Source organism: Pogona vitticeps, chromosome 3 (genome assembly GCF_051106095.1).
Source record: "Pogona vitticeps strain Pit_001003342236 chromosome 3, PviZW2.1, whole genome shotgun sequence".
Lineage (NCBI taxonomy): Eukaryota > Metazoa > Chordata > Lepidosauria > Squamata > Agamidae > Pogona > Pogona vitticeps.
The window spans coordinates 144,207,118-144,234,849 of NC_135785.1; the positions used below are offsets into that span (position 1 = coordinate 144,207,118).

The 27,732-nt window shown below is 39.1% G+C and overlaps 1 protein-coding gene across 2 annotated transcripts; it reads left to right on the forward strand.

Annotated features, from left to right (window-relative positions):
• Nucleotides 1–27,732, forward strand: UCHL3 (ubiquitin C-terminal hydrolase L3). Of its 2 annotated transcripts, none has more exons than XM_020783526.3 (9): nucleotides 1–185; nucleotides 663–707; nucleotides 4,476–4,604; nucleotides 6,086–6,242; nucleotides 7,015–7,100; nucleotides 10,512–10,559; nucleotides 25,370–25,445; nucleotides 26,629–26,687; nucleotides 27,510–27,732. In XM_020783526.3, the coding sequence occupies exons 1-9, from the start codon at nucleotides 144–146 to the stop codon at nucleotides 27,591–27,593; spliced, it is 726 nt and encodes a 241-aa protein (XP_020639185.2). In that variant the 5' UTR covers nucleotides 1–143; the 3' UTR covers nucleotides 27,594–27,732. The 2 variants fall into 2 exon arrangements, with proteins under 2 accessions (XP_020639185.2, XP_020639186.1); XM_020783527.3 differs by having other exon boundaries at nucleotides 2–185; nucleotides 663–674.

Consider the following 27,732-nt stretch of genomic DNA (forward strand, 5'->3'; position numbering starts at 1 on the left):
CGAGCGGGGCGGGGCAAAAGGCTGGCTGGCGAGGTGGTGCTGTCAAAGCACGGGCGCTTCGGTCCAGCGCTTGCCGAAGAGAACCCTTTCCACCCCCGCCCCGCGAGGATCCCTCCCGTCGGGTCGCCGAGACGCTCACAGCCATGGACGCCCACCGCTGGCTGCCGCTGGAGGCGAATCCCGACGTGAGGACGGGAGCGGGGGATGGGACGGGAAGGAGAGGCGTGGCTCGCCTTGGCTTGGCTTGGCTTGGCAGGGTGCAGCCGGGGTGGGGGGTGCGGGGGTGGGCGGCGGCGGAGGCGGCGCGGCGTCCGTGCGGGCAGGATAGGTCGGCAGGCAGGCAATCGGGCTCGGCATGTAGGAAGAAAGCGGGGACGGGGACGGAGAGAGAAGGGGGGCATCGGAGAGGGCCGGCCAAGGAAGGGGATCGAAAAGCCGCTGTAAGGAGGAGGTTTGCCAGGGCGGATCTTTCTTTCTTTAAAATACTTTTACCCCGCCTTTCTCCTTGAAAAGGACCCAAGGCGGCTAACAGCAATGAACAACAACATTGTTGGTGGGGGGGGGGAGTGAGAGAAAGAATGTGGTCGCTTTTAAGGTGGGGTTTCCTTAGTTTAGGACCAGCAGGTTTACTCATGTTCGTCTGTGTTCTTTTTTTTTTCCAGGTCACCAACCAGGTGAGCAGCCTTTTCGTTTCCCTCACACCGCAGGTTTGCTTGCCCCATATTCGTAGGTGTGCTGCCAGAATGTACCCCCCTTTGTGGGCTCTTGTGCCTCCTGCTTTATATTTGTGTGCCCAGGCGTACATGTGTTCTGTATGTGGCCGGTACTGTGTGTGCTTTGTCATTTCTGCAAACTGAAGCATTTGCTGAAGGGAGCTGTAGTCCATGAAAGCTAATGTCTCAGTACAGTACTGTACACACATGCATAAATCTTTAAAGTGCTACAGTACTTGTATTTTAACAGATTAAAAGTTAAGATTGCTCCCTCTCTTCCCTGTTGTAGGTACTGCTAGCTCATGTACAACAGTCAACACTTCTGTTCCTCTTTGCAGGTTGCTCATTTCATTATAGATAGTATCCAATTTTAGCAATTAAAGTTTAGGGAAAAAGAAACTCATTGTGAAAAGCAAACATTTACACTACTCATCCCAAGCTGTGGCTACCCTCCAAATATTTTGCACTACAACTCCCACAATTCCTTATTCTTCAATCTATGAGTTGAAACTGATGGAATCCATAGCATCATCTTTGGGGAAAACTGATGCGTAGTGTTCTTAATTGTTGCTAGATGTGATATCCCAGATTAAATAAGTATCATTATCAGACTAGCCTTAAATATGTATATGTTGCAGCAAAATGGTGTGTGAAAAGAGTTCTGTTTCTCCTTGAAGCTGGATGAGTAATGTAAGAAATTGATCTCTTCTCTTCCCCCACTTAGTCAGACAAAAAAAAAATCTTTGGTTACAATTTCATGGACCAGTGTACTTAAAGATCTGCTTATGACAATTGTACACTGTAATTGTTTTAAAACCGATAGTATGAGTAACAGTTTAAAGTATAGGCCTTCCTAGGCAGCTGGTTGTGGTTCCTTCGTTTAATCTTCTCTACTTGTTCTCAAACCTAATTGCTTCTATAATGTCCTGTTTTGGTTTATGTCAGTCCCCCCCTCCCTTTTAATTTGCCTTACCCCCTTTCATAACTTTGACCAGTTACAGAGTGGCCTTTGGGCAGACAGGTATACAAATGGAACAAAATAAATTAAGAAATACATACATACTTAAGCTGCCTCCCCAGTGACCATATCATTTCTGTATTCTGCCATACCTATTGTACTTCTCACTTTGTTCTGTATGACTAGTATTAAGAAAGGAAATGTGCTTCCTGAATACTTAAGCAATATCTCAGTTTTGCTGTGATGGATAACAATTAAAAGATGATGAAGTTGATGTGGGAGGAGGAAGTTTATTTTGGTCAATATGTGCATACAAAAGAGGAGGAAGAGGAGTGCATTTTAAAAGAAGGAAAGGCAATATCCATCATGCCCCACTTGCTAGCCATAGAGAACACCACCCATTTATTTTCATTATGAATTTTTCTCCCTAACATAACATGGGAGAAACTGCTAGTTAACTAATTTAATCCTTCCCCAGCCTGGTATCTCCCCATATTTTGGACTACATTTCCCATCAACCTTTGACTACCATACTGCTGTGAACACATATGATTTGCAACTTAAACTAAGTCAGACCTGGTTAGTGTTTGAATGAGAGATCACCAGGGATCTCTGAATAAGTGAGACCAGAAAAGTAACTGGCATGAAAGTCTGGAGAAGCTTCTGCCAGCCAGAGTTGACAGTATTAGACTACATGGACCGATGCTCCGACTCTAAGGCAATTTCCTGTGATCCCATGAGCATGTTGGCTAGGGCTGATGGGGAGTTAAAATGAGTGTCCAAAATGACTTAAGGAGATCAGGTATTGGATAGGTATAAGGTCACCAAGAGGTGAAATTCTGTAGCGCAGTCCTTATGCAAGATGTGGAATCAAGAATCTAAACTGTGTTCAATCTGAGCCAAATATATAGATGATGAATAGGTTTATTTGAAAGGTGTTGCACAACACTGTACTGGAGAAGGCAAGAGGAAACAAAAAGATTGACTCGTATTCCAGTAATGAGAAATTTTGCATGGTAGACGAGTCTTTCTGGTGTGTTAAAAATCTAGTGCATCAGCATGTTGGTTCATGAAGGAACTTTCTTGTAGGCCAGTCTGGTGACTACGTTTTGTTTTACTTTTTGTGTAGATGTCCATGTAAACAACTATCATTATTTATACAAAGCTAGCAATGCACATTGTCCTTTAAGCAAGGGCATACATAAAAAAGCAAATGTTCCTGGCTCATGGATATATATAGTAAAAAAAAAGACAAATGAGAGATGAGGATGGCAGGGGTGAGACTTTGAGCAGGAGAAGTAAATGTATACTTAAGAGTGGTAAGATTAGGGACTAAGGCAAAGGCAAAAATGTGGATTTGTCTATGAAGGAGTTACTTTTTCATGTACCAATATTTCTCCAATCTGTGAGATTCCTGCCCTGCAAAACTGCAATTATCCTTGAAGAAAACTCCACTGTGACATCCCCCCTCCTTTGCCCATTTCAGAAGCCCAACTGTTATGAGTGGGCAGGGACTCCTTTGTATTTATGGTTGTCTATATAAGAGTCTTTGTGAGATTGATTATGTTTCTGTTATTCTTATGTAACCCCCCCTAGAAAGTTAGCCATGGAGTTAGTCATTGGGTCAAAAGACTATGCAATTTGAATGTGGTCTGCAGAGCAGCAGATCCCAATGTTAAATCAAAAGCTGCAGCTTTGACAGTTCTCAAAGGCTATTTGTTGTTCAGCTGCCAGAATCATAAACCCAAAGTACCACTAGGTGCCCACAATTAGAAGAGGTAGCCATATTCGTCTCTGCTAGCATATCAGGTTTAACAACAAAAGAAAAAGAAAAATCAAAGAAGACAAAATGTTGTGGAACCTTAGAAATTAATTGCTATATTTTCATCTGAGCTTTCATGAACCAAGTCCACTTTTTCAGACAAAAGAGTGTGATTACATGGCTATTTTTAATATAAAATATTGAATAGAATATTTTGGGGCTTTTTATAAAAATTTGCTATGTAATCTTATTCTTATGTCTGAGAAAGTGGACTTGATCCACAAAACTCATATTAAAATATAGGAATTAGCCTTTAAGGTGCCACAATGTTTTTGTCTTCTTTCATTTTCATTTTGTTTTTGGTCTGATGTACAATTAGCTGCAGAACTCTTTGGATTTTAGCCTCAGTTAAGCTGATCACTTGAAGGACAGATCCTGAAGCTGAGGCTCCAATACTTTGGCCATCTCATGACAAGAGAAGACTCCCTGGAAAAGACGCTGATGTTAGGAAAGTGTGAAGGCAGGAGGAGAAGGGGACAACAGAGGACGAGATAGTTGGACAGTGTCATGGAAGCTACCAACATGAATTTGATCCAACTCTGGGAGGCAGTGGAAGACAGGAGGGCCTGGCGTGCTCTGGTCCATGGGGTCACGAAGAGTCGGACATGACTTAATGACTAAACAACAACAAAAAGCTGACACTTGCTGTGCCAGAACAAATACACCTCTTCCTTGAACAAGAGTATTTAAGGGTACTTATTTATTTATTTATTTATTTATTTATTTGTTTGTTTGTTTGTTTGTTTGTTTGTTTGTTTATTTATTTATTTATTTATTTATTTATTTATTTATTTGATTTATATCCCACCCATCTGGTATATTTTACCACTCTGTTAATTAGAGCTTAAGCTTGCCTCTTTTTAGCAATCATCCTGCCCAAACAGCCACAACATAACATGTAAACTTGGTGAGAATTCTGTTAAAGTTTGATATATTAAGGATGTACCTACTGACAAAATGCATTTCTTTTTTTTTTAATCAGTTTCTCAGACAGCTAGGTATACATCCTAGCTGGCAGTTTGTAGATGTGTATGGTATGGATGCAGAACTGCTTAGTATGGTGCCAAGACCCGTGTGTGCTATTCTTCTACTCTTTCCAGTTACAGAAAAGGTAAATACTGTTGACTAAGAGTGGTCTTCCAATTTAAAAAATCATTTGCCTCTGAGGAGATTTTGTCCTCATTTATTGGATTTGGTGGACCAAGCATGGACATGATCATTCTTCTGTGAACCCCCTTCTCCCACATGATACTAGTGGTGAAGATGTCCTTATTTCTTAACCCCCTTATTTCTTATCTGCAAACTTTATAAAATTCTATTCTTGTTTTATAGTTCCCCAAAGCCATATAGACTAAGATGTGATAGTTATTTGAAATGTTCATTAGAATTTGTTCTTCAAATCGGCTGTATTGTCTTGCATGTGTTAATTTTTCTGTAACACTCCCCCTTTACACAAAAGCAGCATACAATGTATTCAGGCAGGTGTTTACAAACACATAAAAAGTTTCTAGCCTACACACTATATCTAGCCTGCTGGTTTAAATATAGCACTGGCCACATGCATTGTACATTAGGAATCTGAAATGTAGATCATTATATCACGTATAAAGGTTTTTTGCCTGCTTATGTGGGCACTGTTCTTTCTCTAGATGTGACAATTACAGGCCTGTACTGATGGCACTGCCTGCTTCTATAGGATCCAGTCACTGTGGTGTTTAAAAAGCTTATTTTTCCATAGTTTGATTAGGAGTCTCTTGTGAAGAAATATTTCTGTAAGGGTGGGGAACAATGAAGCCTTGGTATGTTGACCTTCAGTGTAGATAATCATAACTGTTTTTATAGCAGGCAGCACAGACCAAATAAAGTATTAATCTGTTGGAGATCCTCATAAAACTGCAGTGTTGAGCCGCTTAAATTAATTATTTCAGTTATGTTCTGAGGTACTAAAATACTATTCCATGCTAACCTGCTAATTGGATAGCAACTTAAATTGAATCAGCATTTTACGTAGTTCCAACAATTCCTTAAATATAGTGGCCAGAATCCTTTTGCCCAAACCTTGGGTGGACAGTATGTGGGCTCTGATATAGCCACCACCATCTCTGGTCTCCCGGCCCCCAAACTGTAAAATCTGATTGATTGATTTGCTGCCTTTCTTCTAAAGGATCCAAAGCAGCTTATAGTATTTAAAAGAAACAACGTTAAAAACAATTTTTTTACAATATTATAAAAGCATTAAACAAATATATCAAAACTCATAATAAGAACAATATTAAAAGCACAAGTAAAACATGTAATACAATGCTTCTTTAAAAAATCTCATTGATCATTTAAAGTTTGTGGAAGGTTAGCAGAGATGGGACCAGCCTGGGAAGGGAGTTCCAGAGTCTAGGTAGAGTGTTTGTCCTTGAGTGGCTGAGTTCCAATATCTAAGAAAGTTTCCCAGTTAGTAAAATATTTTACAACACCAAATTTATTTATATGTTGTATTTAAAGTACTTGGCAAGGGATGTTTGTTATCTAGAAATTACTTTTAAAAATATATCAAAATTTTCAAATGTTTCCCCAAATGTTTTCCTTTTCCACCTTTAGTATGAAACTTTCCGAACAGAAGAGGAAAAGAGAATAAGAGCTCAGGGTCAAGAAGTCAAACCATCAGTATATTTCATGAAACAATCAATCAGCAATGCCTGTGGAACTATTGGGCTCATTCATGCTATTGCAAACAACAGAGATAAAATTAACTTTGGTAAATATTAAGTCTTTACTATGCTGTTTTTGAGTGATTTGAAGGGTAGGTGGCACTCTTGAACTGCTCACCATGCATGACACACAGAAGGGAATTTGTAAACCAGCAAATCTTGCCTGAAATCCATTCTTTAAATAGTCACTATAGGGACGTGGTGGTGGTGCAGGCTAAACCGCAGAAGCCTGTGCTGCAGGGTCAGAAGACCAAGCAGTCATAAGAGGCTGAGGCTCCAGTACTTTGGCCATCTCATGAGAAGACTCGGCTCCCTGGAAAAGACCCTGATGTTGGGAAAGTGTGAAGGCAAGAGGAGAAGGGGACGACAGAGGAGGAGATGGTTGGACAGTGTCACTGAAGCTACCAGCATGAATTTGACCCAACTCTGGGAGGCAGTGGAAGACAGGAGGGCCTGGCGTGCTCTGGTTCATGAGGTCACGAAGAGTCGGACATGACTTAATGACTAAACAACAACAATAACATTTACTGTATTTAAGGATGAGCAGACCCATTGAGATAAATGGACTTGTTAGTCAGCACTCTGCAAGGCCCATGAATTTCAATGCATCTACTCTAGTTTGGATTCAGATTGAATTTAGTCCATTGGGTTTAAGATGTTAAAAACTTTGCTAGACCAACATAGTTTGAACTTTTCTTTCAGTGTCATTGTGTGTTGAATTATGAGGAAGTAATAAAATGCATATGCAATTAGCATAGTAAGGTTCTTATGGCAAGCTCAGGCAACATAGTTTAAATTTTTTTTTTCAATTTATTATAGAGGCAGACTCTTCACTGAAGAAGTTCCTAGATCATTCAACAGATATGAATCCTGAAGAGAGGGCCAAATACCTTGAAACCTACGAGGTCAGTATTTAACTTTCATTTATGCCTCTTCTTTCTTGTTTTCAACCATCCAAAGTGGCTTTTAATATGCAATCAACACTGAGATTAAAAATCATTTCTGTGATTGTGTTGACTGGAGGCCACATGTTTCTTCAGTGTGTCCAATGTAGTTGACCTATACAAAGCCTCTAACCATCTGTTTATGAACTCCCAAGTCTGTTATGAGGAGCCTGCTAGCATGTGAAATAATGTAACCTTTCTGGGGTTTAGACTGTTTTTATTTTGTGTTCTTCAAAGTCCTTTGCAGAGTTGCTGGTGTGTGGTATTCAGGCCACTTTCTTCACTCAGTGTGTGGCACCACTGAGCAACAACCACCTCCAGAATCCTTCACTAAACTTGAGGTTGCCGTTTAACTTGTAACGGGCTCCTTCCCCTGGGATATTCCTTTTACTAAACCAGGAAAACAGCCAATGTTTCAACTGTTGCTTAAGCAGTGGCAATGCTTATGGTTGATTTTAAACCGCCCTTTTGAAAGAATAAGAATACTCTTGGTGAAATATAAACAGCCTATGTTATTTTGCTGATACAACCTTTACTATGCGTACTGGTATTGCCCAGGGATATCATGTTATAATATTTGTGACAACTGAAACAGGATCAACAAATCCAAAGCGAAGTTTGTTTTAATACTCCCCAAAACATACAGTAAAACGGTTCAATTTTACAAACTGTTAACTTCATACAACACAGCTGAATCTTTTACTTCTCTCTTTCTTATGGTTTAAGCATAGTTCTTTTTATATGAATACTTTTACACAGATTCAGGGAAAATGCCTTGTATTTCCAGCTTCATAAAAATAGATGCTTCTCAGCACAACTCCTCAATAAACTTTCTTACATCTCTCTCACTCCTAGAATCAGAATTCACTCTAACTTAGCACAAACATTTCAACTGGACTGCTTCTAATGATAATAAAACTTAACCAAAATTGATTTCTTTTTCTTGCACATCCATACCAGAGGGATATACACATGACAGTATCAGCCAATCAGAAGACAGTTTCATGCATACACATTCATTTCTCCTTCTCAACTGGTTTTCACAGATACTCCTGGCACACATCAAGCTTATAACTGCCCATCAAACCCTGGTCATTCACAATGAATACCAATACATACCTATAGGCAAAATGTTGGATATATATAATTGTGCATTCTAGTACGTATGTATTTTTCATATAAGAATGGTCGACTAGTGTAATTTACATATTAGAACTTATGTTATCTATCAGATTTTGTTTGGTGTTAGCCAATGGATGTTAAATGGGTTAAGATAGATAAAGAAGTGACAGACGTTTTTCTGTTAGAAAGACTGTGTCATCTTTTAAGGTACTGTCTGTTAGGAGTTTGCTTGTCTGTTACTATGTCTAACAAGAATATGACAGGAAACTGTCATCAGTCTGTAAAGCACAAGTTTATATCAAGTACTGTACAAATGTTTCAATCATTTCTAGTTTATTCTACATACATGTTATACAGTAAACATTTTTGAAGTTTTACCAAGATTATGTGAATATTATTTTCAACTACTGCAACACACAAGGAAGAATACAATTTATACTCAATGTGGTTTTTTTATACTACACTTGAATCAAACTGAGTACAAACAGTGTACATTTTTAACATAGAATATGTACAATGTGAATCACCTTGAAGGGGTTCTCCACAGGATCCAAACATGACAAATGCAGTACCATGATTAAGCAGCATTCCTTCACTATGTATGGAATGAGCAGAATTTTGTGCTAAGTAAGTTAGGTCTTATCAAATAAGGTGGTAGGTCACTGGCCAGGATGGCAGCACAGAGGTTCATATATACTTGTCCAAGATGATAAACAGTAAAGTAGTTCTTAGTTATCCTTCATGTAATGAATACAAACATTCATGTAGTTTGAACATCTCAGGATAGCTCTTTAGATTTGTTGGAGTGTGAAAACCCAGAATTTTATGTGCACAAGCTGTCATTCATTGTTAGAAATCAGGTATGTACTGTGCCTTCAACTTGCAGTCCAATCACATGGTCAACAAAGGTTTTGATAATCAATATACTGAAGCATGTAGCCACTACTGTTGGTTTATAAAATGCTTAAAAGTGTTAGCAGACACGGGTATCAATCTAATGAATTCAAATGCATTTAGCCCTCCACTACCCAACATACAGACACTAGACAGTGTAACCCAACATACAGACACTAGACAGTCAGTTCAAGGGAAGTAACTGTACCACTCTGTTCAGTGTTGATCAGACCTCACCTGGAACTTTGATCAGACCTCATTTGGAACATCATGTTGAGTTCTAGGCATCACAGTCTGGGAAGGATTTAGATGTGCAGGGCCATGCCCAGAGGAGGGCAGCGAAACCATATGAAGAATGATTGAGGGAGCTGGGTTATGTTTAACCCAAAAAGAGCAGGCTAAGAAATGATATGGTAGATGCCTCTAAATATTTTTCTAAGTATAAGACTATACTTTTGTCTCAAATCTTTAGACCAAAATTTGAGGGTTGTCTTATACACGGAAGTAAGCTGAGGAGAAAAAGAAACAAGTGGAGGGGAAAGCACATATCAAAGTGATCCCTGTTTTCCCCTCCACTTGCTAAGCCTTAGCAAAAGGAAAGCAGGGATCAAAGCGCTGCAGGATGGCTTTGATCCTTGCTTTCCCCTCTGCTTACTAAGTCCCATGGGGCTTAGCAAAAGGAGGGGGAAAGGATCAAAGCAATCCCATGGCTGTATGAGGGGGAAAGGGATCAAAACGATCATGCAGTCACGGGATAGCTTTGATCCCTTTCCCCCTCCTTTTGCTAAGCCCCATGGGGCTTATCACGAAGGGAGAAAGCAGAGATCAAAGCAATCCTGCAGTGCTTTGATCCCTTTCCCACTAAACTTGCTAAGCCCCACTTAGATTTCTTAATTTTGGGTTAGAAAAGTGGGGGTGTCTTATACATGGGGGCATCTTATACATGGAAAAATATGGGTAGATGATGATGCAGAAGAAACAAGTTTCTTTTCTATTACTTCAGATGATATAGAACTTCCTAGACAATCCTTCCTGGATGGTGGTCTGTATGAAGCAGTGGACTGAAATTACAACAAAGGACGTTTCAGCTACATATAAGGAAGTATTTTCTGATGGCAGGAGCTACCTGACTAGGGAATGGGCTGTCTCAGAAGTTGGTGGACTGTCCTTCATTAGCAATTTTTAAACAGAGATTGGATGGTTCTTGATCAAGGATGCATTTTCTACTTCCTCGGTTTAACTGCTAATTTCAGTTGTTATATGACTTTATACCAGTGATAGTTGTATAAAACTTACAACTGTAATTGTAATTATGAAGTTTAGTGCATAAACTTATTATTTATCTTGAAATTTCAGGCTATTCGTGTTACTCATGAAACCAGTGCCCACGAAGGCCAGACTGAGGTACTGAATTTAATTCTCTTACTAAGACAGTTTTGAGCAGAGTTCTTCACTGTTGTAAAGACCTTGATGGGGAATCCCCCTTCTTTTGCCTCTCTGTGAAATGTTCCACTAGACTGCTAAAAATTATGGAAGAGCAGTATTGTACATAACACAGAACCAGGACAGGTGTTTTTAATGGGGCCACCAGTCTCATAATGTTCTGCTACTGGATTTTATCAGTTCAGATCATGAGCTGCAATTGTTGGTTCAAGTATCAGTTCACACCATAATCTGTTGGATCACAGTCTACTTTCTGTCTACTTAGCTGTTTCACCCATTCTGCTGTGATACAGAGAAACCCCAAGTCATGTTGTAATTGGTAAGAATTCCTAAAAACGTGTATCTGAAGAACTGCTCATGTTTAGGAAAGTAATATATGAATATTAAGGCAGAGTTTTTTTATTCTTTCAAACTTGTAGGCAATAATTTTCTTACAGTAGAGGTATTGTTCCTTGCCGTTCTTGCTCTTTCACCTGAACATAAATACTGTGCGCAGCATTAAGCATGCTTTTGACAGATGTGTGTGATCTTTCTAAGAGTAGAATATATATTTAGTACACTAAGAAACCTTGATCGTTATTTAAGTCCTTAGATATATTTACATTTGTTTATATAGCCTAATTCTGCTGTCTCCTTCTCCAGTCTTCTTTCGGAAATTTTTTGTTTTAAACAGTCGCCACTTTGAGATCCGTCACAGAGAATCCTGGGAGGCTCAAGCATTCCAAAACTTTGCTGTAACCTTTAACTATAAGTGGAATATTTGGGCAGGATACTTAGATTTGGGCAAGATGCTTGGGTTTTTGTCCCCCATTTTTACATGGCATCCCAGGTCTTTGGCATTGTGCCATGTCAGAAGAAATCACAACCCCAATGGTGTCTAAATGTTAATGCATTTTCTACCTTGTGTTCTTTAACTCATAATTGGTTATCTTGCAATAAAAGCTGGGTACAGAATAGCTGTCTACTAGCTGTTGCATTGTTGGGGTTCAGGCAATGGGCAGGCTGATGGGCTTTGTGGTGATCACCAGATAATGGATAGCAAAGAGTCTCTTAGCAATAGATAGAAGTCAGCCACACACACAGATGGATGTCTGCCAGCAGTACTCCTGGTGGGCGACTCAGTAAGGAAGCAGAATGAGAAGTCGTCTTCTTCTGCGATGTTCTCTTTCTCTGCCACCAGGAGACTGTCCTTTTATTAACATTACAAGGTCACAGGTAGTGACAGCATTACAGATAGTAGACAGGGTCCAGATAGGACAATGGTTACATTAGGGTTTGTCTGGGGAAAGCCTTCTGACTGGCCTAAGGAAAGGCCTCTATGCCAAGCTCTCTATGATAATGAGAAGGAGGGAGAATGATGGCAGCTCCTTCCCTCAGAAGCAGCCATGTGGCTTAGCAACCTTGGGAATGGCACCCCCACATTGCATCATCTTAAACTTTTTTTTAGAAAGAATGTTCTCCACTAGTGTACCCAAAACCCAGAAATGGAAAAAACATTATATGATCTTTAACATGTACTGTAATAATTGGTTTTAACTGCTTTGTAGAATTTCCATGATGTATTGGAGTTTTCTAAGCACTCCATCTTGTTATTTCTTAACTTCTATAGTATAAGTTGATCTAAAGCACATCTTTAATATTTTCAGGTTGCAGTTGTGTCCATCAGCAGTTTCTTCAGGAACTGAAAATTCTTTCCAGCATGTATAGCCAATACTCTATTATCTGTACACCAGTTTTAGCAACAGTAGAAGACTGGTGTATATGGGTAGTTAAAACTCTCTTTACTAACATCTGTTTCCATTAATATTCTCTCCTTTTTGTTTGTGACAGAAGAATGAGTTAAGCAGTGGGACAAAAATGTTTATGGAAACATAAGCTGACTTGCTTCTTTTGGCTTTAAAATAAACGAGGTGTAATCGGAGATTGTTTAGAAACAGGAAAAGGTTTTTGCTCATCATTTTAAATCTGAAAAAAGTTTGAGTAGTAATTCCTTTCTGGGTGCAGAGATATAGGTTTATGGTACACTAATAGTCATTATTATGTGCCATCAACTGAGTTCTGAATCATGGCACATTTTTCCAGGGTTTTCTTGGTATAGAGTACACAGGGTTTTCTTGGTATAGAGTACACAGACAGCTTATCACTGTCTTTTTCTGGGCATACCCTGGGACTGTGCAGCTTATCCAAGGTTATGCCAGCTGGCTTTTCTCTTAGGACACACAGTGGAGAATGAACTTCCAGTATCTGGTTCTGCAGCCAGTTACCTAATTTGCTAAGCTATGATACACTAGTTGGTTTTCAATTACAGATGCAGTCTTGGTTTATGATATAATGGAAAATCCTTGAAAAGCTATTTTGTAAGCTTGTTGAAGAGGCTTTACTTGCCTGCCCACAGAGATGAGCATTAGGCAAATAAAGAAAGAAGCAGATACTTTGGGGACCTAAAAGTTGCATCAAGCAAGCCAACTCTAGGATGCTTGCACTGCCCCCTCATGTGTAGATCACACAGATGGTGAAATAACTCAATAAAGTGTGTGGGGGGCTAAAAATGGGCTATGTACCTGATCTTATGAGCTTAGGTTGGAAAGCTTCATCTTGCTACGGATCTACCTTGGTATGTTCCCTAGAGGCTCAAAATAAACGTTTGCTTTATTTCAGAATTCTGGAAACAAACTAGTAGTTTTTCCCTGAAATATTACAACTCTGCACCTAAGTTATTGAGATTTGGAAAAAAGAAACTACCATGTTTTCCCGAAAATAAGACAGGGTCTTATATTAATTTTTGCTCCCAAAAACACATTAGGGCTTATTTTCAGGGGATATTTTATTTTACAGTCATGCCATCTTCTTCTGGTTGCTGCACAATGCTGCACAATGGTGGAGGGTGGGGTTTCACTTAACTAGGGCTTGTTTTTGGGGTAGGGCGTATATTATGAGCATCTTGAAAAAATCATACTAGGGCTTATTTTCAGGTTAGGTTTTATTTTTGGGAACACACCACTCACGGGCTCCTTTCGGGCAGGGGACAAGGCGGCGGCATGAACTGGAGGTGAGCCCTGGCAGTGGCTCTGGAGGAGGTGATTGGGTGGTGGCGGCAGTCAATGGGCAGCCGCAAGGGGCAGCCGAGTTCTCTTAGGGTTAGTTTTCAAAGCATTGCCTTCTATACTTGGGGATCTGTTTATTAACAAAAATCTGCAATAGTTCATGTGTTAATATAAATGTCATTCATTGAACAATTTTGCATTTTTGTAATGGCTGCGCTACATCACCTTATCAAACATTGAAACATTAATTTAGCACTAGATTACCTCTGCATAGAAAAAAAGAAAGGAGAACCAGGGATCACCAGATAAGCAGTATCAAAAGAAGGGGGAGCATGGGCAACTATCAAATTGCATCAGATTGAGGGCCCGTGTGGACGCTGGCACCAAAACAATCTGGGGTATTCCTGTGATCACCTAAACTGAATATAACTGTGAAAGAGAGTGTAAATCAAGCTGACAGCAAAGAGTGGTTTGGCTTGCCAGCGTGGTCGCATCCTCAGTAAGTATAAGTAATAACGTACCATAGTAGTAAGCTACAATTATTTCTTCTTTGAGCTCTAACATATCCTAGGAAAGTCCATTTTTGTTGGGGTCTCAGATTCTTTTCCTTTGCGTTGCTTCCCCTTTCTCCCTGTATGATCTTGATTAATTGAATAGGAAATAGTTTCCAAATATTCGTACCCTAGCCATTCAATGAACTAAGTATTTAGAATTGAAAAGATCCAAATATTAATGGAAGGTAAAACAAATTTCCAATATTTTTTTAAATCCCCATAAAATCATTTAAAAAATGTAATAGGTGTCTAGTGAATAATAATGTATTGACTTAAAGAGGAATCTTTCACAACAAAAATGCATGTCTGCATTATTTGAGCTATCTTTTCATTTGTATTGGACTGTGAAGGTATGTTTTCAAATGTGTGAAACTGACAACAAGAATTCTATATAAATATTTTTAATGGGTTGCAAAAATCTTGTTGTGCTAGCAACTGAAAGATCTCTGTTCTAGCAGTTTCACGGGGTGAGGAGCCATATTCGTCTGTTGCAGCCGAAACAACAAAGAGTTTTGTAGCACCTTAAAGAGGAAGAAGTTTCATTTAGCATAAGTTGCCACGGACTGCAGCTCATAGCTTCTGATTGAGCAGGCTAAAGTTCACAACAGGTTGTTCCAGTTAATATGAAATAGCAGCCATTTCAACAGGGTCCATATGACCCCCTGGGGGGCCCTGGCACATTTGAAGGAGGCCACACACTGGAAACAATTTTTCACACACCACTTTAGAAGGTTCGTTATGCCACTTACACAATCTTGATTCAGCCTGTATTTCTTCCATATTGTTTTTATGGTCATGGCCCAAAAAAGGTTGAGAATAGCTGATTTGGAGGATTAGTTTCTGGATGTATTGTGGAACTTCCATTCATGCCTGGTCCTCCAAAAATGGTTCACATATTCTTTTCTTGCCATCCCCACCCTATAGCATGGCTCTGCTTTCAATTTCTTGTTTACTGCAAACCAGTCGGACATCTTATCCAGATTAACAATCTACTGCTTTCACCTCGAAACTGGAATAAGAAACCCATTTGAATGGGTCTACTCCCAGTTTGGAGGATAACAACCAAAATTGCTGTGACATCCAAATGAACGCACTACCAGATTTGCACTAAGTATCTAACCATGCTTGCATCTATGCTGAAGGGAGAGGTGAGGGGAAGCCCCACAGCATGATTCTAATAATCAAAATAAAACTTTGTAAGACTATACAAATTAAAGTTTCTGGGTTTGTTTGACTGATTGTTTGCAGATGCCAGATATTCTTCGATCACTTTAATATTTAGCAAATCCCAAACTGCCTTTGAAATTCTGTGAACATTTTAATTTTTATTTCCAAATCCCTGCTTTAAAATGTTCCAGTCAGATGTAGAATTTTCACTGTGGTTGGGAATGCTATAGCTTGTTTGATAGATTCTTTTTCTAAGCTGGCATAATGACAACACATGTTGAGATTCTTGAATGGCACCAAATTAATTTAACCTTCATAGTTTCCTATCTTAAAAAAAGAAAAGAATTGGCCTATGTTCAAAGAAACAATATATGTTCCTTTGCTTGTAAAAGAAAATTAAGACAACAACTTGGAGTTAGCAACTTCCTCTTCTACAAGGAAAACTCAGGAAATCCAATTTTGCTTGAAATACTGGTGGAAATCCTGTTCCTTTCGTACTAAGTTGTAGCTAGAGGAGGTCCCTTGAATCAGTTGACTCACCAGATCTCCACTGATTCAATGGGCCTATTCCATTAAATTATGCTACTTTGCAGAATGCTTATGACCCTGCCAGCAGGTCAGTTTTGTGGTTATTACGATAAAAGCTGTGCTTGAACCATAGAATACTTCACATGAAGCAGCAACTTGCTAGGTGAAATTTTTAACTGTTTGAGCTGCTTATGCAGGCACTTTGTTACCTATTAAGCAGGTAAACATAATTAGTTTTGGGAAGCATACCTCTATAAGGAAGGGGTATTCACTAACAGGATTGCTTGCATTGTCCCTTGAAATGGAAGGATTTCTTTCACACAGGGTCAGAAAAAGATAAAGTGACCACCCTTATGCATCTTGACAGGCTGTGAATATGAAGCCCATTAGTTCCAAAGACTATAGTATGTTTATTATGTCTGTGTTGTTTTAGTGTGTTAATTGTGAAATAGGTATTAAATTAACTCTCTAATCTCCATTAGAAAAATAACAGCCTTGGCTGAGATTGAGACCCCCCCCCCCCCGTTGCCAAATTTAGTGCTGAAAATTTAGTAGAATACCATTGGTTGTGGGAAGATGCAGCCCTCCCCTGCATGCTCTATCCAGTATGCCGCACTGGCTCTCTAGATAAAATCATAGGTGAAACAAAATAATTAAGGATAGTGCCAGCCAAAACTGGGTGAGTGGGCACCAAAATGGTGTGTATTGTGAAGGACACAGTGGGGACAAAATCTAAAGTTCATCTACACTGGTGGGGTTTGAGATGTTAGTAAGTAACTATGAAAGAGGTGTTGGGGTTCTTCAGAGGACTGTATTTCTGGATACAGTTGTTGGGTATAACAGAAGACAATGTCATAGAGTTTGGAAGAAATATGAATATGTAACCTGTCCAGTCTCCTTAACATAGGCTTTGGCAAGGCATTTAAAAGAATCATTTTTAAAGTGCAATTGGCAGCTGTTGGGATGTGATATTAGTGAAAGATCTTAATAGGCTTAGCGGGGAGTTAGACCATTTATGGAAATGTTACTTATCTTAATATAGCTTTAAGTTTTAGGATTTGCATGCATATGTTCAGTAGGTGAATGCAGTATCAGAAGGTATATGGGTGAAGTAGCCATAGTAGATTTTAAAAACAAAGTCGTGTCTGACTCTTCGTGACACCATGGACTAGAGCATGCCAGGCCCTCCGGTCTTCCACTGTCTCCTGGAGTTGTGTCAAATTCAAGTTGGTAGCTTCGGTGACACTCTCCAACCATCTCATCCTCTGTCTTCCCCTTCTCCTCTTGCCGTCACACTTTCCCAACATCAGCGTCTTTTCCAGGGAGTCTTCTATTCTCATCAGATGGCCAAAGTATTGGAGCCTCTGCTTCAGGATCTGTCCTTCCAGTGAGCACTTAGGGTTGATTTTCTTAAAAATGGATAGGTCTGTTCTCCTTGCAGTCCAGGGGACTCTCAAGAGTCTCCTCCAGCACCACAATTCAAAAGCATTAATTCTTTGGCGGTCAGCCTTCTTTATGGTCCAGCTCTCACTTCCATACATTGCTGCTTGAAAAACCACAGCTTTGACTATGCGGACCTTTGTCGGCAAGGTGATGTCTCTGCTTTTTAAGATGCTGTCAAGGTTTATCATCACTTTCCTCCCAAGAAGTAGGCGTCTTTTAATTTTGTGGCTGCTGTCCCCATCTGCAGTGATCATGGAGCCCAAGAAAGTATTCTGCATATAAGTTAAATAAGCAGGGAGACAGTATACAGCCTTGTCGTACTCCTTTACTGATTTTGAACCAATCAGTTGTTCCATATCCAGTTCTAACTATTGCTTCCTGTCCCACGTATAGGTTTCTCAGGAGATAGATAAGGTGGTCAGGCACTCCCATTTATTTAAGGACTTGCCATAGTTTGCTGTGGTCCACACAGTCAAAGGCTTTTGCATAGTCATTGAAGCAGAATTAGATGTTTTTCTGGAACTCTCTGGTTTTCTCCATAATCTAGCACATGTTAGCAATTTGGTCTCTAGTTCCTCTGCCCCTTCGAATTCCAACTTGTACTTCTGGGAGTTCTTGGTCCACATACTGCTGAAGCCTTCCTTGTAAGATTTTGAACATAACCTTGCTAGAGTGTGAAATGAGTGCAATTGTATGGTTGTTGGAGCATTCTTTGTTGTTGCCCTTCTTTGGGATTGGGATGTACACTTATCTTTCCCAATCCTCTGGCCATTGCAGAGTTTTCCAAACTTGCTGGCATATTGAGTGTAGCACCTTAACAATTCATCTTTTAAGATTTTAAATAGTTCAACTGGAATGCCATCACCTCCACTGGCCTTATTGTTAGCCATGCTTTCTAATGCCCACTTGGCTTCACTCTCCAGGATGTCTGGCTCAAGGTCACCCAGATCTTTCTGGTATAATTCCTCTGTGTATTCTTGCCACCTCTTCTTGATGTCTTCTGCTTCTGTTAGGTCCCTACCTTTTTTGTCCTTTAGCATGTCCATCTTTGCAGAAAATGTTCCTTTAATATCTCTAATTCTCTTTAATAGATCTCTGTTTTTTCCCCTTTCTATTATTTTCTTCTATTTCTTTACACTGTTCATTTAAGAAGGCCCTCTTGTCTCTCCTTGATGGTCTTTGGAAGTCTGCATTCCATTTTCTGGAACTTTCCCTATCTCCCTTGCATTTTGTTTCCCTTCTCTCACTATTTGTAAGGCCTCGATGGACAGACACTTTGCTTTCTTGCATTTCCTTTTCTTTGGGATGGTTTTTGTTCCTGCCACCTGTACAATGGCACTCTGTCCACCAAATTGAGTTCCTTAAATCTGTTCTTAACTTCCACTGTGCATTCATAAGGGATTTGGTTTAGATTATACTTGACTAGTCCAGTGGTTTTTCCTACTTTCTTCAGTTTAAGCTTGAGTTTTGCTATAAGAAGCTGATGATCAGAGCCACAATCAACTCCAGGTCTTGTTTTTGCTGATTGTATAGAGCTTCTCCATCTTTGGCTGCAGAGAATATAATCCATCTGATTTCGGTATTGCCCATCTGGTGATGTCCATGTGTAGAGTCACCTCTTGTTTTGTTGGAAAAGAGTGTTTGTGATGACCAGCTTGTTTTCTTGACAAAACTCTATTAGCCTTTGCCCTGCTTCATTTTGAACTCCAAAGCCAAACTTACCTGTTTTTTTTTTATCTCTTGACTCCCTACTTTAGCATTCCAGTCCCTTATAATGAGAAGAACATCTTTCTTTGGTGTCATTTCTAGACAGTGTTGTGAGTCTTCATAGAATTGGTCAATTTCAGCCTCTTTTTGTATTACTTATCCTTAAATGTTCAACTTTTAGAATAGTTGGATAAAAGTCATTAGATGAGTAGCACTCTTCACAGCATTGGGGAGCTCACTTCCACCCACATGCAGTCTGTTGAACCTCCTCCTATATGGAAGCTCTGTGTCTCTGGTTCTGTCATTTTTTAACAAATGTACATAGTTGGGTGGGTTGGGGCTGGAGGCTACTGCAATGAGGCTGCTGTCCTTCAACATTCATTGTGTCTGATGAAAACTGCTAATCAATATACATGTGCCATAATCAGTCCTTGGCAAGTCCTCTTATAAATTAAATTGATGCAAATATCTGTTGACCCATTCCTTATAAGGGCAATGCAACTTTAAACCTTGTTTTATATTGGCAAGAACAGTTAACCACTAAAGAATTATATTTTGGTTTTATATCTAAACTACCTATTTAATTAGGCTCATAAAATGCAGCATGTTTTGTGACTGGTCTAACCTGCTGTCTTGATAGAACTTCTGTTGTTGAGTTCCTGAGCCTGTTTTTCAGATCAAAGTGCACATGATATAGAAGGTATTTCCTGTTGAGTGTTAAACCTGCAAACCTAAGTTCTCCTCTGGGAAAGCTTATTTTTATTGTTTCTAGGTAAACAATTCATGTACAAGGAAAATAAAGAATAAGGTCTTGCTAAATAAGATTAAGCATTAAGGAATGAAGAACTTAACATAATTGCTTTGGCATATCAGTTATGAGGTCTCTGAACTTCTGCTCTGTTTGTTAGGTCCAGAGTTTGGAATTACTTGTTTGGACTACAGCTGCCAGAATTTCCCAGTCAGCATGGCTACTGGCTGTCCTGGTTGGAGGGAGAGGTTCTAGGAGTTATAGTCCAAAAAAGTAACTTTTGCAGGCCCTGCATTTTGTACCTGTTGCTGAAATTTTACTGATTCTCAAAAGGATAATACGCACCAAGTTGCCTATTAAGGACTTCTAGGTTTAACAATCTGAAGGACTTCAAGGCCCAGCTCAGATGATGGTGACTGAGGATGTTGTGAACTTGCACAATTCCCCTCTTTTTCCTCCTCCTTGAAGAGGGGAGAAAAAGTGTTTTCATTTTAGGACAACTGTACTTCCATATGTGCAAACTATGGTCAGGGAAAATCACAGTTTCCTTATGTTGATTGAAGCTAGTCAGAAACCAACTGTAATTTAATTTCCATGTTAACTAATCTTGGGCCACGTTCTAAATAATTTACAATAAAATCCTATCCAAGTGTACATATTTGCATATTTAAAGAAAAGTGTTTTTTCTCCTGCAAGGTACTATTTTTCTCTTGCAAGATGCTGTGTGTGTGTCCCCCCCAGGTACTGCTTCTAAAGAACTGGGTTCTAGGTCTTTAATCACCTTAGAATTGTACATTGTGGGCACAATTCTTAATGTGTTCCTTGGGAAGAGAGTGTGAGACTGTGTCCAGTGTGCTTCCTTAACCTTGCAAAGCCTGAGAAAATCTTCGATGGACAGGTTTTGTGGGGATGATTTGGTGTCCATGGAGGGATAGAAGCTTTTTCTGATCTCATCTATTCTGCATCAGTTAAAATGCATGCACAGTCATTGCCATCCAAGGAATGGGGAAAACTCTTCTTGGTGTGATGTGTGTACACACTCGTACATGCCTCATTTTGTTACTTTGAAAAACATTGTAATGCAGATGATATAATTCCACCTCTCGCCTGTTTTTAAAAACATGACAGCAGGTCTTTTGAAAGTTGTTTGCCCATCCAAAAACATAAGATCACACCCTGAATATTTTTAAAAAGTAGAATTATTCTTCATCTATTTTTCTCTCTCTTGCCCTCTCACTACTCTCATTTTCTCATAACATTATGTTGAGAACATACTATAGTTCATGGTGTGGTTATTAGATGAAGATGGAAAGTGCATTTCCCGATGATTTGGGTAGGACTCATCATTATGAAAGTATTGTTTGGAATGTAATACCTCTCTTATTTAAAACTGAACAGTTCCAATTCACTTTTAGACCGTAATTGCCCATTTAAATTTGAGCTAAATGTCTCTCCATTAGGTATGTAGTAAAATGAAAAATATGGCTACGTGTAAAGTCTGTCTTCTTTTAATATTTATGTAGTCACCGTCATCCATGCTGCCCTCACCAGCCTCATCACAGCCTCAGTTTAGCTACTGCAAAATGAAGGCTTCCACCTTGCGTCGGTCTGCTTCCTTGACCCTGATCAGAGGTGATCATGTAGCCTGTGCAAAAGCTACAAGCCCTGTAAAGGCTACCACTCCACCTGTCTGCCTTCAGCGCTGGCGGCCCACAGTGCCCTTGTCATCTCTTGGGCTCCACTGTATTGTAAGTGTAGTCACTCTTCCATCTCTTCTTTGCCGCAAACCTGCTTGCTGACTCAGCATCCAGGGGTGGAGTGCTACTTTTCATCACTGAATTCCTCTCTGGGCTCTTCTGCTTCAGTGCAGTAAGCAGACATCTCTATGCTTTGCAGCCTTAAATCTCCATCAGTCGATGCTCTCCAGAACAAATATCAAGTGGCTAAAAAGTTTACTTCTAATGGACACTGGTATTTGTTTCATAGATTTTTCCATCTGATACCTGGTTGGTCTTACCTCATTGGTATTTCAGTTGGCTTGCTAACTTTTGTGCTGGATCTATTTCCTTCTCATCTCACTTCCTTTATTCAAAACCCAGTGTTCTGTGGGCTTTCTCTTCTTTTGTTCTCCTCTGGATTTCAGGTACTTCAGCAATACCTGACAGGCAATACTGCATAAAAGTTCTGTTTTCTGGGCATTCTGAAGCTTTGAATTTTTAGCACAAAATATTGCTGCTTAATAATTTTTGAAAACTGTCCCTTCCTTTACTCATTATTATTGTATCTGGTGTCCCCCCTCCCCCCCGGCAGCCTTCTTTTGGAAGAGTTATCAGTAAAGGAATCCTTTGCTGCAATTGAACTGTTTTCACAGGAGATTTTTTTAAATGCTCCCTGAATTATACATGCAACAATTGTTTGCATCCATGCTACTCCAAAACAAAAGTTTTGATTGGTCTCAGTTGTAGACATTTACCTATGTACAACTGCAATACAGCACGTACCTAAATAATACTTCATTAATTAAACTTCTGTTAACAACAATAAAAGGGAAAATAGTAGATTTTAATAGCTGTAAGATGATGTTTCAGAAAAGGGCCAAGTAGGTTATTCAAAAAGGATGTATAATTAAGAGACGTTGCATCACCCAATACTCCGTGGAAAGCAAGATTAAACTGCTGGGCCCGTCTATGTATACAGGGGCATGTGTTGCAAAGCCCTTTGAACTGAAATCATTGGCAACAATGAGCACTGAAAGTATTGAGGGTTGGTAACAAAATAACAGAAAATTAAACATGGAAACGTAGCCATTTGGGAGCTGTCTTATTTAGATTTTTGAAATAACTGAATGCACAGAAGGTATTAGTTTCAAATAGCTGTTTCAGAAACCTGCAAGGTCTGATAACTAAAGGAATACTAAAGTTGGACAAGGACTTTTATGATGCCGCAAGAAAACACCTTAGTGTCCTTAGATTTTTAAATAAACAATACACATCAACATCTAATCTTTAGAAGTGAAAGCATGACTCCCCCTAATTCCCACATATACATTGATTTCCTGGAGCGTCTATCTTTATTGAGGAGCTTAATTTTGAGACTGTATTCTTCAAAATATGACCTTCTTTATAATGAGCTACATGCAAGTAGCAAAGTTTTATGGAGGCTTTAGTGGTAAATAAATGTCTTTAAAGTCAGTCATTCTTCTTCAAACTTTTTACTTAACTATTCAAAACAAGGATGCACATATGTCTTCCTTCAGCTGTCAGTATTCTATTGGTAGCCTCAACTAGGTATTAAACCTATTGAATCAGTTGCTGAAAGATAAGTAATAAGTAATAATAATAATAATGTGGCATAAATCCTATTGAGACAATAGGTCTACTGTAATTGGGACTCTCAATGGGCACTGTCCAGGGAGTTACTTGAATTTTGCTATATATTGCCCTCACACAGTAATTTTTAAAGTCTCTACACAGTTTAGTTGTCTAATTTTTCAGGAAAAGAGCCCCAAATGTTGTAATGTCTTTTTCAGAGTAAGGATAGCATTCTAGTCTTTTGATTCTTTTGAACGGTTTACTATCTCGGCAAATCTTCCAGTCTCTGTGACCCTTCCAGCTATACAAGGAATTACTGTACCAATACATGCTCTTATCCTGACACCTGTGTCAAAATATCTGCTTGTGATGGTTGTAACAGCCACCTTATACCTCACAAAGGGGCCGTTACGTCACACTCAATCACTCTTTGTTTCCACTGCCACCAACCATTCCCTCAAATAAAGCTTCAGGCCAAAGTATGATTTCAAAATAAAAACTTAGGTTTATTGTGTACAAACAAAAGAAATGGTAAATCATTTGAATATAAATAATACTTTAATCACTATAATATTATAACTATCACACACACACTCTCACAGACCCTCACTATGTAGCACAGTTCTTATCTCACTATCTCCAAGCCCTAACCGTCCCTATCTCAAAGCCCTATCTGGCCCTATCTGAAACCCTCACACCATTCACTTCCCTTATATACAACAGCTCCACCCCTTACGTCCCACCCTCCGTCACGCCATTGGTAGATGACACACAGCTTCAGCAGTGACGGGCAGGTGATATCATAGCTGTATGTAACAATGGTATTATAACATTATGCCAGGTTCGTAGCAATTTTATATATAGCAACATGTTGGTGCAGAGTTAGGGGCACTGGCACAGTTTTTTGGACTGGAATGCCAGTTGTCTTGCTGTGGGGAAGTTGGTGGCCTTTGTTGAAGCTTAAAACATATAGAAGCTTGGAGCTAATGTTGATCTGTTGTAGGAGCTCTTTTCAGAAATATCAGTGCATGTTGGCTGTTAATTAGATATCTAAAAGTGAGAATTGTATAATAAATAAATAAATAATATACCATCAGGTATTTTCTGTTTTGTGGTGATTCTCTTCAGGGTTTTCAAGGTACAGAATACTCGGAAGTAGTTTACCATTCTACTGGTATAGCTATAACTGTGGTGAATTTGCCTCGGTTAGGTTCCTAAATTACACAGTCATTCTGCATTTCTTAATGCTGCAGCTCAGATGTCCCTGAGTTTAGTTAAAAACAAAAAAACATGATAGATTTGATAGCAGACTTCCTTTCAGGGCATCTTCTCTATATTGTCTGTTTTGTTGGTCTAAAAACTAATTGTTATTTATGAGTGGTAACATACGGCTCTGTCATACATAAAACTGAAATTCAGTCTGAAACTATTTTCTGTCAAGAAAGGACAATTTTAAGATGTAAGCTTAAATGCAAAGTTACCAGTGTAATTCTCTACATCATCTACTCAGATGTCAGCCCTATTGAATTTAATGAGACTTGTTCCCAGATAAACTATCATGTCATGGCTTTTGTCAGGTACAGTGGGGTCTTGACTTGAGCACTTAATCCGTATTGGAAGGTGGTTCTCAAGTCAAAAAGTTCTCAGGTCAAATCTGCATTTCCCATAGGAATGCATTGAAAACCATTTGATCCGTATCTGCTCTTTTCCGTCCATAGAAACTAATGGGAAGCTGCTATTCCGCCTTCGACCACTAGAGGGGAATATTTTGTTTCTTTTTTTCTTAGGTCAAGAAAGGTTCAGGGAAGGCAGGGAAAATACAGCCCAGGCAGTCTGAAGACTCCCAATCCACTTTCTAAATGCTGGGAGGAGTGAGGAAGCAGACAGGCACCCTTTTCACTGGCCAACAGTTAACTGAAAGTTCAAATTTTGCACTTTCCCTGCCTCCCACGTGGTTTTTTCCCAGTTCTTAACTCAAATCTAAGTGTGTAAGTCAAGTCAATATTTTCCTATGAGAGTGGTTATTAAGTCAAAATGTTCTTAGCTCAAGCTGTTCTTAAGTCAAGACCCCACTGTATGAGTAGAACCCATGTCAACTGGTTGTGTGGTGAGAGAAGGTAACCCCCATATGTTCAGAAGCACATACACTTTTTGAGTCAACATTCAATTTAAAGCCTGAGTCCTTGCTCAATCTATTTTCTTCCCAGACTGTGTAAACACAGATTAATGTCCACTAACTTTGCACACATATTGTATTTCTCCTTAACAGGCACCAAGTATAGATGAGAAAGTAGATCTTCACTTCATTGCGTTAGTAAATGTTGATGGCAATCTCTACGAATTGGGTAAGAGTAGTTATTCTTTTCCAAAACAGAGAGAAATCCAAAGCCAGTCCCATCTAATTTTTGATATTATTAAATTTATAATCTGCCAGGAGTAGTAGTGACAACATAAGATGGTGCAAGAACTGCCATAGGAAACATGTTGTTTATACTAATGGGAAACAATGTTAAATGGTATTTTCCAGGGTAGAAACTTGACAATTGAAATAAAAAAATGGATATGTAAAATGTGGATGGGTCAATTTTAGGGTCTGGAATTTAATCGGGAATGGGTACTCCAGAGCTGCCTCTTGCATTGTCATAAATAAAGAGGTAATCATAGTAAACACTTAAATGCATGCTTCATATGAACCTCATTTAAGATTTCTTCAGAATGGATTATAAATTGTTGCCAAACCGCATGAATTTACATGAAACTTGAAGTTGAGGAATGAAGGGTATTTGTGGAAGCTAGAAAACTGGCTTTCAAGTGGTTCAGTATTGTTAAGATAGCTTTAAAAACCAGTTGTCTTGAAGAATTAGTTGGTGAATTGAGTGTCTATGTCAGGGTACTATGCAGGGTACCTCTAAATTCTGAAGATACAAAAGGAATAATCATTGCCTTTGTGCCATCTTTGTGAAATTAATTGCTAGTATTAGTGTCAGAAACCAAATAGGTCTCTACAGGGATTTCTTTCCACCCAGCATATTACCAATTCTATCTTGTACTTGCAAATTGTTTTGGGACAACTCTGATCAGAGCAGACCATTTGAAATTACATTAGGGTTGACAAGGAAGTTACGCTTAAAATTGGATTTAGCTCTTTGTCACTTGCAACATTTGTACAGGAAGCTACTCAAGAAATTCCATTGGTTTCAAACTGCTGTAATTAAGAATACATGTTTACATAAGAGAGACTTGGGACAATGCCAAAGTTTAAGGCTTAATAATTCTGGTAGTAGAAATGGCATGTGTTGCTAGTGTGCATATTTCTTTATCAAATATATGATCCAATGATTAGTTGATAGCATGAATTTAATCATAAAACTTATTCTTGATTTTTCCTACCATATATGTTAAGGAAAATAAAAGTAATTAAACTTAGGAAAAATATGAGGTCCGGTAGTACCATGTCACTTGTAGGAATCTTGTGAGGAGTTCTGCATGAGTCCTGATGGAAAAATTACTTTCTGTATATCCCAACAGATGGACGGAAGCCTTTCCCGATAAATCATGGGCAATCAAACAGTGACACATTTTTAGAGGTAAGAATTCTAAGTACTAATGTTTTGGAGCTTTATTGGAACTGAAGTACTTGTGTTTTAGAAGGAAATATGGATTTAGATGCCTTCAAACTTTCCTTACAATGAAATTTCCTCAGTATTATTTACTACTTGCCAATATATTTATTATACTTAAAAATGTATTTATTATGCATTAAAAAGGCACTTAAAGTAATGGGCAGAACGCCCCTCAATTTTGCCAGATGTTTGATGAGTACTGTATGTATTTAAAATATTTTTATTCTACCTGTAAAGTCAAAGTGTTCTCAGGGTAGTTTGAAAAAATAGGAAGCACTTACTGATTAAAGTAGCTGTACTAGAACACCATTTCAACACAGACTAAAGTAAAATCAATTCTTAGCTGCAAGATGTAAACTACAGTTCAGCATCTGTTGAAATCAGTTATGTCTCGAAATAGGGGTATCTGTATTCGTATACAAATATGAATATCCCTGCACAGGTGGCGTTAACGAGGGCCCAGCCCCATGGGGCTAGACGGTCCACTCACTGATCTTCCATGGACGCAGATGGCGCAATTCTACAAATGGCTCTGCAGCGCGCAATCCGCTCACTACTCTTCAACCTTGCAGCGAGGGTTATCCTCCCGCCTCCTGCCAGGAGTGGCAAACTGATCGTGCCCTGTGGAGCCATTCGTAGAATTGTGCCCTCCATATCCATGGCAGATCGGTGAGTGGACCATTGTTAACAGCACCTGTGTGGGTATATTTGTATACGAATACCCCCCGTTTCTAGTTATGTCTATAGAAGTGCTCGCACACTTATATTTTTATCTTTTCTTACTAGGATGCCATAGAAGTTTGCAAGAAATTCATGGAACGTGATCCAGATGAATTACGATTCAATGCAATTGCTTTAGCAGCTGCTTAAATTATTCTTATATGATGGGCAAAATATGTGTTTCTTTTATGTATTACAATATAAAATTCTTGTCATAAATCAGTGATGATCAAATTTTGATACTCTAGGTAACATGTTAGTGCATATTAAACTTCAGATTTGTCCTGTA

Bases quoted from the DNA above. Each gene is read 5' to 3' on its own strand.
- UCHL3 (XM_020783526.3), top strand. From the start codon at position 144: ATGGACGCCCACCGCTGGCTGCCGCTGGAGGCGAATCCCGAC. The intron at 186-662 runs GTGAGGACGGGA...TTTTTTTTCCAG, and splicing joins CGCTGGAGGCGAATCCCGAC to GTCACCAACCAGGTGAGCAG. The intron at 10,560-25,369 runs GTACTGAATTTA...TCTCCTTAACAG, and splicing joins CCCACGAAGGCCAGACTGAG to GCACCAAGTATAGATGAGAA.